The following is a 12,955-nucleotide window of genomic DNA, read 5'->3' as shown; positions in this document are numbered from 1 at the left end:
ACATTATTATTAGTATTTTATTTAATATTCCCTTAGGTATTTTCTTACAACTTCTAAAGAATTTAACTCAAGGTTTTATTTCATCTTTCTAAATTTAGAATGTTTGAAAATTTTCATCAACTTTATGCAACAATTTTTTCATGAAAAATATTTATAATTGTGTCAGTTTTGTTGATAATTGAACCAGTATTCGTGTAATTTTTCTTTGCATTTTTGTCGTACTTTGTGTGTTGTGACATTTTTCTTGACAGCGCGGTGAACTATTCTTGCCGAGAAAAAACCAAACAAATGTTCTCTTCTGACCATAATTTGAATTAGATTTAAAAAAAACTGCAAATAGGTAAGTATTTTTTTTGCATGCATGATAGGTATTAATAGATCAAAATTAATATTTTTGTATGACATTTTTCTTTTCTGTTGAAGCAGTGATATATTTAATTTTTATTATACCTAGTTAAAGAAATATTTCACATTCTAACTATGTACATAAATATGGTTATATAATATGAAAACACATGACAGTAATAATTTTACACAAAAGAACAATAATACATCATATCGACGTCGGAAAGGCAAAAGGGCATAAGCGACAATTTAGTAAAATAAATTGTCAATCATACAGTTTTGACCAACTCATTTCTTACTAAACTGTAGCTTACGCCCTTTTGCCTTTCCGGTGTCGATATCTCTACAGTTATTCTACATTAAAGAACAATATAATTTTGTTCACTTAACTTAAGATTGAACAGTTAATTATTTTATTTAACACTAGATGTACCCTGTCACCCGTTGTTGTGGCTTAGCCTGTCTTTTCAGATAGAGAAACTATAGCGCATGTTGCTTTTATGTCCAACAGATGGCGCTGTTTAAAAAAAATCATATTTGTACAACATATGGTGCTGTTTTTAAAAATAGCATGATTTTACCAGCTTAGATTCACTTTACAGCAGTAATTTTGAAAAATGCACTAACCTGTGGTTGATATACAACTCCTCTGTCCACTGCGCTAATTTCAATGGTGAGATTCTTCAAGTGCCTCTGCATTGGGTCTATGGCAACCCACAGAGTGACTATAAGTCCATCAATCAGAAGTAGAGCACATATAAGTGATATGAGTTGTGTGTCTTGCAACAATTTATTTTTACACAGGCCACTGCGACTTCTGAAAATTGAAGGAACAATGAGTGATTAATTTTACTGTTATTTGAACTGCTCCCAACTACCTGGAACCATCCCGAATCGGGATGTGTCGTTAGGCTAAAGGTAATAAGTAGGTAAAGGAGATAGGGAAAAGGAAGGTAATTGCAACCATACGGAAATTATTTGCAATGTAAAAGTTGAGGGCTGCATATCTTGTCATGTCATCATCGGCTAGCCAGCTTCTGATGAAGTACTCAAGACTCAACAAACGCTGCTTCTTATAGCAGTATCGCAGTGGCATGATTTATAAAATCTGTGTATTATTATGTAAAAGTGCAAGTCAGTTTGGAAATGTTGGCCAAGAAAAAGACTAGCAAATTGCAGTGGAATCTTATCCTGTACCTGGAAACAAAGTATTGATTCGCTCATAGAAAGAGTAAATATGAGAAATACACACCCAACAAAAATTCTATGAACCCGGTAAGTTTTGGCAAACATAGATCCAAAAGCCAATGAGAATCCAGCAGATAGAAGATACACTCGAGCCTGAAAAAGAAAGTGCTTTATTATGACCAATATTGCCCTGTGGAGCAAAAAAATAGTTGTAAGTTTTATAATTTGAAAATACATACAGCTATAATTTTGTACGGGAATTAGCTAATAATTATTGTGTTATTGTTTATTTTCATAACCTTGTATGTAAAATTAAATCAACGATTCTGAAAAAATTACTTTGGTGTTAATGCCATCTATTAAAAAAATGATAAAACTTTTTGTTCGCATTATTGCCATCTTACATAAACTAGGCAAACCTTTTTAAAAATAGAATGTTCTTTTGGAAATCAACAGTGATGAAAAATATGTACAATTGATTTTCTATGTTTACTTTCGTTCTATTTCTATTTCAAACATGTGAATTTTTAGCGAAGTTTTTTACCGTGCAAATAACGGAGAAATGAACCGGTGGTGGTAAAGTTGCATGATCCAAACCCAACAAAGCCACGGCGCTATACACTAGCATGCAGCCGACTATTGTCATGTTGTTCAGTCGTGGAGACGAAAGCTTTATAGACCTGAAAAAGATTAGCACAACAAGAAGTTTATTATAATTTATATATATGTATATATATTTTTAAATCTTAATTTTTTTTTAATCATTAAAAAAAAAATATGTGTACCATTACAGTAGTACATAGTTGGTACTCTCATGATTGCCCTGGCAGGGTCTTTTGACCACAATTGAATATTCAGGTAGGTACTTCTCAATTTTCCTACTTCACCTCTTTCCTTTACAGATTCCCTTCAACCTCAAAACATACCCTAATTATAGATGTCTTAGACCTACTGGCCCCGGACCGTTGGGACTCTTCTGGGACATTCCAATAAGTATAAAAAATAAGATGTAACTTTTTTTTAAATTTGACGTGAATAATATTTTGAATCAATTTTGTACGATGATTTTTTGGCTTAGGAAGGATTTCTAAGGCATTCACTTATTTCACATTTCTCCATTACTAATAGACGTGTTTTATATTTTACACGTCTGATAAATGTTTACCTTACATTAATAGATGTTTATCAGTGGTGTAAAATTTAAAATTTTTTATTATTTGTAAGGCCCTTTGTACTTTCAAAGCCGTGCTTCGTGCACACACCTTCTCGTACATACACGTATGAGGCTTACGTTACTAGACTGCCCCTTACATATCGACGAAGATAACGAATGAATAACTAATTGAGAGGTAGGTAATGCTAACTTGATCTTTCTGAAGTGCAGATTAAAGGCCAGAAAGGCGATGGCCAGCACGAGGCCCACCCCCGCCAGCGTAGTGACTGCGAGGAAGGCGGCCGGCGCGATGGTCTCGATACGGCGCATGAAGACGCGGCGCGCCACCGGCACCTGTCCGCCCGCCCAGCGCACCGCGCGGCACATCGGGCACGCGAAGTCCAGGCGTGCCGGCCCCGGGGAGAACAACGCCACTGGGGTGGCCTCTCCCTCTGCAAGAGACATACATGATATAGTTACTCAACTTGACAAACATAACGCAACGCATATCCCTTTCTTCGAAGGAGAAAGAAATTTAAAAGGATTTCATTTGAGAACATTGAGATAGTTGGAATAAAGTTATTGTCGCCATTTCAACTCCTAGGCCCCAAACAGGTCACTATGTTGATTATATCATTTTCAAGAAAGATTTTCGACATTTTAAAATGTTTATCATGTGGCTGATGCTTTATGTAAGGAGACTTAAATGGCAATAGCCGTGTTTAATAACCAGATCTGAATAGCCTTCCCAACCTTACTCATCCTCTTCCCCATCTCCTTGGTAGGTAGGTACCCACCTAAAGTTTTTATTTAGTTATTAAAAAAATAAATAAAATTATATTTAGTATAAAATTCAATTTGTTCGTCAAAAAATAACGCTGTTTTCTATATAATCGATTACATTATTATTATAGGAGACTATTGCGACTGATAAAATAATTTTGTTCTACCAGGCAACCAAAACGCATCCCACGCGTTGCAATATTCAGAAATTTAAAAAGTTTTCGGTACATTCGTAAGGACGAGTTGTTTCATAGACTTTAAATTATTCATCCAATTTAGATAAGATAATTTTCAGGTTTTGTGAAAGCTCTAAATTCTGTTTTAATATCATTTAATTTACATAACTGAAATAATAACAGAACTTGAATGGACCTTTCACAGAGCTTGAAAAATAATTTCGAAATTTGATTTTGAATTGTTGAAAGTTCTATTCATGTTCTGTTATTATACCACTATGGGCCAGTCGTTTCAAAGTACTGCAACAATAACTTTCACAGAACTAAATGAACTTTGAATTTTGATGAATTGTTCAAATTCTGAGAAAGTAAGTTAGTGTAAAACTCAAAGTCACGCGCCAAAAACGGATCTTGGCAAATTCTTAATTTGACGACATTATAAATTATGATAATATGTCCTCCCTGGTAAGATTTTCCCAAGCGGAATACGAATCAAACTACCCTTAAATTATAAACGAGCATTCATCTTTAATTAATGCCTAACTTATACCACAGAATAACTGCTAACGAGTTACGGGTAGATATAGGCTTTTGTAAAGTGAGAGACAACTACATTACAAAGAGGGGCTGGAGACGAAATACCTACCTACTAGATAAAACTAGGTACTTGTATTTTATAACTAGTTCTAGCTGTAATTACAATCAAACTTACTGCACAGTTTTGCACAGCTTACGGACGCGGTAAAAAGGCCTAGTAACTTCGATCGGATTTTCCGCTCCGTGCCCCGGGGACAACCTAACACTGAGGGATGCAGCTTCTCCATTTACTGTCTCCCCAGTTTCAGACCATTTACATATGTATATTTTCTGTTGTAAAATTTTTATTTATTTAGGAGATGCATTTTTCAGTAACCTGTTCCACCAGCTTATCATTATATATTTAAAAAAAATCCCGTAATTTAACCCTAGATGGTTATAACTCGTCGAATCGACGACGCTCTCTTACTCTTTCTCTCATAACTTTTTTGTGCTTGCTCAAATTGCGCTCTTTTTTTACACAATGTTAGTTGCTGACGAGATCTTTCTGTGAGTGGATGTGCGTGGTGTAAACATTTTGCGAACATAGAGATTTACAGGTATGTAATCGTCGAACCGACGAGTTATAACTTTAGTGTGACTTTTTGAATTTGTATGGGCACTTTTTTTTAATTTAGATTGTTTCCACTTTTTTATAAAAAATAAGTGTTATAATTTGTATAACATAAAAACTGTTTTTAAGCAGTTCTGATTAATTTCCGGTGAACATTTTGAATTTGAATTTATTTTAGAACTGCAATATGGGCAGGAAAAAAACTCTCACGGAGAATAGAACATAGAACTGTTTTTATTGCATTGTGACGATGATTATCCCATTGATTCTGATATTTTCGGTCTTGAGGAAATCGATTTTAGCGACGACAACAATAACAGCATGAATCGCTGGTGACGCCATTTTTGGAAAAAAGGCTGGAAATACCCAACTTGCGGTCCACCCTAAAGCATAATATTCAGCAAATTTTACCCAGTCCAAAATCAGAAATTGAAAATGTTGACGGGGAACCAAAGAAGCGCAAAATATGTCACTTCTGTCCATCAAGCAAGCGAAGAATGACAAAGTCCTTCTGCATGAAATGCGCCAAGAGTGTGTGCGGTGAGCACAAAGTTGAGCTTTGTGCCTCATATGTTAAATGAGGTTTTTTACTATAGTTTTTTTTTTATTATTTTTATATTCTTTTATATATTATATTCAAAGGCTGTGCATGAAATAAGTCACTTTACTTTAAGTTTTTTTTTATTCTGTATTTTAAAAAAGGTAGTACCTTAAAAAAACTAACAAAGAGGCTGGAAACTAATGCAAAGATTAATGCGACAAATTTTTTTTTTGTATATAATTTTTTTTTTACTCTTTAATAAAAAACGTTACTAAAAATGATTTTGGTGTATTTTTGACTTGCATAGTTCGCATATAGGAATTTCTTAAAAACAAAGTTCGTCGATTCGACGAGTTATAACCTTAGTGTAGGGTAAAAATATAATAACCATCCAGGGTTTTAACAACTATTATTCCCCTCTTGTATTGTGCTTGGCGCTTGCATACCGTCACCTAACTATGTATGCGGAGACATTGGAGGTCTAGAGTACTTTTTTTTGAAATTGTAGAATCGTTTATACCAAAAAATTAGCTTCCTTGCGAGACCATCGAAGGGGTGACAATAAGTCACCTATACCGGGACGGGAAAGTGGTGGGTCCCTCCAATGCACAGTTTTCGAAGGCTTTTATATGAAAGTAGCTGATGTGTACCCGGCGTTGCACGGGGTCATGAATGAATTTTAGTCTACCTGAAAACTGGATCTATTTTTAAGGTGGAGACAATATTATTTTAAAGAATTGAAAAGCTTACTTTTTATAAGTTTTTGTTTCATATAAAAACTCAATTAAGGAGCTAAACGTCACAAAGTTCATAAAACTGGGAAGACTTCGGTGGCTAGGTCATGTGGAGAGAATGACCGAGCATCAAGAACCAAAGTCCCTGCTGAGCTCAAGACCGATAGGGAGAAGGAGCCTGGGAAGGCCAAGGTTAAGATGGAGCGACAACGTCCTCAAAGATTTGTCTGCCTTGGAGCTTCGAAACTGGAGAGAGGTGGCGCGGGACCGAGATGAGTGGAGGAAGACTCTTGAGGAGGCCAAGACCCACCAGGGGTTGTAGAGCCAAAAGTGATGATGATGATAAAAACTCAATACTTTCAAAAAAGGCATAAAAATGCAATATTGGATTGAATCGTCGATACAATATTGTATTTTTATGCTTCTCTTGAAAGAATCGAGTTTTTTACTGAAAAAACTGTTTATTCATATTCATAATGCGTATGTACCGGCGCAAATAAATAATTTGTCTTTATTGCTAAGCAATACCTTGCAAAAAGCGTCTTTAAAAAAATAATTAACGCCATCTATGAACACATTTAATATGACGAACGTCGCGTTTAACCTTAAAACAAGATTATACTAGTTAAAACTAAATTAAATAACTAGTTTTTAACTAGAGTAAACGCCTTCAAACTAAAAACTGGTCTTGACTGCAACATATATACTGTATAAATTGCTAATTTATTATTTATGGTGTGTTTTTGTTCCAAAGCAGAGATCAAAAAGTTGATACATTTTCGTGGATGCCATTAATTAATTGATTATCCGAATATTAATAGTTATTTTACTTCCTAAACCAATTAATTGGTCCGTTCTACAATTATTGCAATAATAATTGTTGTCCTACTCAGAAACCTAAATCTCGCAACCGCGGAATGTGGTCGGCGATGTGTCACGTTCGCTTATCGCTTTATTTATACTGTACAGTAGTGTACACTGTGTAAAGTATATCTACATAATAGTTACGTACACTGGATACGTTATCTATACCTATCATAGACTAAATACAACTAGACAAGCCGTAACCATTGAAAAATAACCTCAACACAATTTTGGTTTGGTTCACGTGCACATTTATGAAAAGGCGCACGCATTGTGTCGCAATGCGAAATGGGCACTGTGCATTGCGTTTTACCTTTTGTTGGTCTAGAGTTAAGCTATTTTGCTTGTCAAGTCAGCTTGGGCAAGTTCATTTTTTCAATCACAAAAATAACCCAGTTCCAAATATTTTAGATTGTACAAATCACGGACTTGTACATCAAAATGTAATCAGCTATCTGAATAAAAAAAATATAAATACCTTACCGATAGATTGAAGGCAACGCATTAACAAATATCAGAAATTAATAAAATTTCACTAACGACAAGTAAATTTTCTGACGTCATCTTTCAAACTAGTCACAATAATGACGTCATGCAGTGTGTTATACGCTTTTAACGAATACATATAAACAATAGTACATGGCACGAGCCTGCCACATGATAATTATTGATGTGTTGGTTAAAATAACGCGTTTTTTTAACACAAAAAATGTTATTTTGGTGACGGTTTTGTATTCAAATTACAACAAAAACTCGGTAACAAAATGAACGCTGTTCCTTGGTTTCGCTTACGAGTTTGAACGTTTGTACAAGGAGTTTAAACAGAGTTGGGTTGTTAAGTTCATCTCCATATTTGTGACGTACGCTATGTGGTGTCATTTTTAAAATGGATTTAACTAGACAAGGCTAATCTAGTATAATACATCAATGATACCTATATTATATTCCATTTAGAGACATAATCATTAATACTTTTATATACTCACTCATGCGTTGTTTATGATAAATATGGGGAAAGGTTAGAACGTAGGTACGTATTTGTATGTTACATATTATGCACATAACTCCGATATGTTTATAGTGTGACAGGATAAATTATTAAAATGACAACACCACACACCTTTAGAAAGCGATATAAAATGAAAGGTGGTGAAACAAAACTAGGTTAAATAGGTATTATGTAGGTAAGGTTTTTACATCGCTTTTGATGACTGTATCACTTTTTAAAAGTGTGTTGAATCATCATTGTGTTGAGTTATCAATGAACCGTTTGTAGATTGGTTAGTGCAATCGTACCAACTTGTAGCCGATATTTTTGAGAGACTATATTCTTTGTTATTATTTTTTTGAAACCTAATAAGCTTGTAAATTGTATTAAAAATTGGGGGAAGAAAAAATACAAATATCGTTATTGCAAATAATAAAAAAATTATTTGCCAATACATAAATTTTACATATTCGAGAAAATCAGATTTTTAAATCACCGCTACGCTACGTACCTACTACCTACCTACCCACGATTAACATACAAGTGAGGCCCCTAGAAACAAAGACGGAAGTGTCCACTTTGTTAAATTGTTGGCAATCTAAAAAAAACGTTTAATCAGTCCGTTATTCATCAATATGCAAGGAAATTTTAATAATATGATAGTAAACCGGTTTAAGAATACTATTTTAAATCATCTATGTATCTAAATGCCCCAGTTTCTTTAAAAAATGAATTTTTTTGATGGACACTTCCGTTTTTGTTTCAATCATTTTGACCATTTTGGACACTTGCTGTTTTGTTTCACAAACAGTTGGAAACTGCCGGTTTTGATGTAAATGACAATTTCAAAGATGTTGCAGTCAATGTAAGAAAACAATATTTTTAGGAAGATTTTTTTTTATTGAAAAAGTTGCAGTTGAGTTCCTCTTGAAGATATTATTGAAAGTTGATAGGTCACTTCTATCTTAGAAATTTTCATAAATTCTGGATAACAGAAAATAGATTTAAAAAAGGTAAAATAGATTTAATTAAAGGTAAAAATAGATTTAAAGAAAAGTTAACTAAATTATAAAATAATACAAAAATTAACTAAATCATTAATAAGTCTGACACGATTTCTGCCGATTCCTCATTACATTCTATGTGAACATAATCATCTTCTTCTTCTTGAGGTACAAGAGAAGTAGTTGGACATAATTTCGAGTAGAAATTCAATTCGGGAATATTTCTCCAGTCACCGCCAAAGTGGATATTTAGCAGTTTTGCAACATCTCGTAATTTTAAAGGATTAACCGAAATTTGATTAGCCTCAATTAAACTGGGATTTATCATATTTGCAGGTAAACACGTTGGAGAATATCTGTGAATAATATTAAAACGATTAGTTACTATTATTTAGTAGACATCTCCCCTTACTTGATTAATTGTGAAAAAAAATTGTGAACAAATTCAGATAAATCTAAAAATGTCATATTTTGACATTTGCCTACAACATGATGACGGTTTACCTTTTTTTCTTGGCGATGTTTGCCTTCCATTTATGCGGTTGTTTGACACGTTTTCTCACTGATTCCGGTGGCAATATATCGGGGAAAGTTTCCATTCTTGGAATATTTGACGTCCACTAACAATAAATGGTTATTTCCACAAAAAATAACAACTTTTCACTACACGATTCACTCACGCTTCCGCATGAGTTTGTATGAATTCAAGTACGGCCGCCATTATGAATAAAGGCTCCTGATTGGCTATTTGAAAAACTGCCGCTTTTGTTTCGGAAGGAGGTGGACACTGCCGTATTTGTTACAACAACAAAACTTTAAAGCCAAAATACTATGGTTTAATGACAATTATATTAAAATCAGATATATTCTCGAGATAGAATGAACCTTTCTCTATAAAACTGCATATTCAACTCATTTTTGACGTTTGGTGGACACTTCCGTCTTTGTTTCTAGGGGCCTCAAGTGATCCTTCGATGGTTTAGGCGTCTACAGGGTGCGGCAAAACAGAAAGTGCGGTTTGCAGGGCTATTAAAAATAACGGTGCATCTTGCAGAAATGGGGTTTATTTTGTTTTATTCAGTAGATAATGTTTTATGCACCAAATTCTGAAGATGACATCAGAAAGGAGCCCAGCAGCGATACATAGATGATGGGGATTTTTGAAGTTTTCGGCCGCATTTTGGCACATCTCGACGGGTGTAGTGGCGATTTCCTCCCGAATTCGATCCTTGAGTTCTTCCAAAGTGTGAGGCCGATGTTTGAAAACTTTTTCCTTGAGGTAGCCCCACATGAAAAAGTAGCTAATTGCAGCCGGAAGGCTCGCTGAGTGGCGACGAAAGACCGGACATTTTCAAGAAACGTGCAGACGGCGAAGTCCCTGTGTTGTCTGGACCAAACCACGGTAACGACTGAAAATGGCACGACCCTCCAACACAGTGAAACTCTTCCCAGGAAAACTGCACTGTCTGTTTTTCTGCACCTTGTACGTTTGCGGGATAAGAGGATTGCGTAGTTGCGTTACGTAGATAGTTAGGTACCTACTCTCGTAGTAGTTAAGTACACTCACATACTACTACAGTGTACAGTAAATAGAAATGTGGTATTTATTGGTATGTATTTCTTGGGACGTCATTTGCCCGGTAAGCTAATTTACAACTATGTATGAGGGTTATTTTAACATACCAACCTTGACTTAAACCTTCTCTGTTCTAAATTAAGGGTCAGTTGTTTCACAAAACTTCAACAATACTCAAATTTCAAAGATAATACTCAATTGCTGTGAAAGTTTTCATTTTCTTTTATTGTTCAGAAGTTGAATATTTACTTTGAATTTAAATAAAGTATACAGGGTGTTAAGAGACGCACTTGACTTATTTTCACCAGTGATTCCTGAAATTATTTGGAGTAAAAAATGTAATGGAAATTTTGAAATCCGGTGACTTTTTTTTATACTTAAAAAAAATCAGTAAATATTGGATAGTTTTGATCGGGGTGGGAGGTGGAAAAACGACCAAAAACTACATTGATCATTGACTTACAAGTTCCTGTAGAATATTTTGTTAAATACTAATTTTGATAGTGTTCCGTTCGCGGTGAGACAACATAGAACTTAAAATTTATCAGTAGAACTAGCTGTGCCCCGTCCCGTATTTCTGTGACTCAGTCTGTGTGTAGTGTTGCTTTTACGTCCAAAAGTACCCTTTTCACCTGACACAGGTGACATCTATATAATATATGTATATAAAAAGACACGCGTATTCCAATGAAACGCTGTGTCAACTTTTTAAAGCAATTGGAGATTTAAGAATTTGAACAATCGAACACACGATAATAGATAGATAACAGGTAGATAACATACATATAATAGATAGATAATAGATATATAATAGATGGATAATAGATAGATAATAGAAATATAAGAGGTATATAATAGATAGATAAGAGACAGTTAATAGATAGTAAAAAGATAATAGATAGATAAAAGAGAGTAAATATATAGATGATAGATATAAGATAGATGGAAGATTGATGGACATTTCCAATTTGAGTTATGATCCTGAGAGCTATGTTAATAATAAGTGTTTTATTCTCTTCCTTTTTTTAATAAATAGAGATAATGATATCCTCACTGGGATCTCCTGTGCTGAGGATTTCACATAAATATTATAAAAAAAATCGTATGGATAGTATAAAGTAATTAAACACAATTAAATAGTTGTTTTTTTTTCTGAAATGAATATATTTTATGGTGTTTTTTGTTCTATTTCTGATCTCCCTATGCTTTGTGTCTTGCTTTTTATTTGAGACTTAAATGTTATAATATTGTTGTGAGTTTTGAAAGAGAATGAGATTTTGTTGTAGAGTTTAATGCATAGTATGGGATGCTTTTTTGCCCAAATGTTTTTTTTTGTAGTTGTTGTTGGATACGTTTTTCAGCCTGAGATCTAGTGAATCTAATATACGAATTATTCGCCCTGTAGCTTTAGTAATTAATTTACTTTATAGGTACATACTTGAGATGTTAATGTTGTTTTTTTTAACGTAGGTAATTATTTGTTTTAACTCCATTCAACGGAAATGATTTCCCTCAGGGCTATATCTTTTTGAGAATGCTGTGTGGAGTGTTCTTAATGTTTGATGACTCGAATCATATTTCCCATTTAAATATTTGGAGCGGATGAGAAGCTGCCTACTAATTACATGGTAATTAACTCACGGATAAGGAGTTAATAATTAACTAATTTAAGTTCCGCGAAAGGAGCAAACATTGCGTACAGTGCGGAGACAAATTTGCGATTGTCACGTCACATTGAACGACATCGTTAAATTCAAAATCTGACAATACTGTTTGGTGAAAAGTGTCGCGTGCGAAAATCTACATGAAACTTTGTGGTGGATCGGTTTAAATTTGTGTCAGTGTTGTAAAAAGATGTTTCGACGTTTTTCCTCGAGAAAACTGGTTTCACAGTTAAGTTGTCGAGAAAATATAGAACTCCTTAACTGAGTGGTAAGTTCCTCGGCTCTTCACCCAAAGTTCGCCGGTTCAAAATTTCATTTTTTTATGAAAGGTTTTTTTTCTTCGTGTACATAGATAAAACAAAATATACTTTTTTGGGTTCAGTGACAAAACAGAATAGTGAAAAAAATGAATTTTGAAGAAGAGTAATTAAAAAAATTAAAAAATACTTACCTAATGTAGCCTAACCCAACCAAACCCAATTAACCTAACCTAACATATTATTTTAGCATGTTCTGTTTTGCCGCTGTTCCTTGCTGCAGAACGTAAAATGATCTCATTTTGGCTCAAGCGAGAGACTACCATTCGGAATCTAAAGTTGCTTGAAAAGACTTTAGCTATGTTTTGTGTTCAGATTCCCAACTTTTCTTCCTTCTTCATTTTCATCGGACTCACAACTCTTCCCTAATGTGAAGACCTTATAACTTCACATATCATTTGTGACAAGATCGAAATACCTCTCCATAAACTTCCCAACCTTCCTCTACCTCTTTTCCTTACTCAACATCCCT

The 12,955-nt window shown here is 34.2% G+C and overlaps 1 protein-coding gene across 1 annotated transcript in view; it reads right to left on the bottom strand.

Annotated features, from left to right (window-relative positions):
* Positions 1-12,955, bottom strand: part of GABA-B-R3 (gamma-aminobutyric acid type B receptor subunit 3) — a 77,455-nt gene that overhangs the window by 2,805 nt on the left and 61,695 nt on the right. The window contains exons 10-13 of the mRNA XM_089635366.1: positions 2,898-3,138; positions 2,078-2,213; positions 1,598-1,686; positions 973-1,162 (exon numbers count right to left, since the gene is read on the bottom strand). Coding sequence (XP_089491492.1) covers positions 973-1,162; positions 1,598-1,686; positions 2,078-2,213; positions 2,898-3,138 — 656 coding nt within the window. The remainder of the gene's footprint in view (positions 1-972; positions 1,163-1,597; positions 1,687-2,077; positions 2,214-2,897; positions 3,139-12,955) is intronic.

The sequence above is a fragment of the Hesperophylax consimilis genome, chromosome 9 (genome assembly GCF_061612785.1).
Source record: "Hesperophylax consimilis isolate HC1 chromosome 9, BYU_Hcon_1.0, whole genome shotgun sequence".
NCBI classification, from domain to species: Eukaryota; Metazoa; Arthropoda; class Insecta; order Trichoptera; family Limnephilidae; genus Hesperophylax; species Hesperophylax consimilis.
This window is presented reverse-complemented; position numbering and strand designations above follow the sequence as displayed.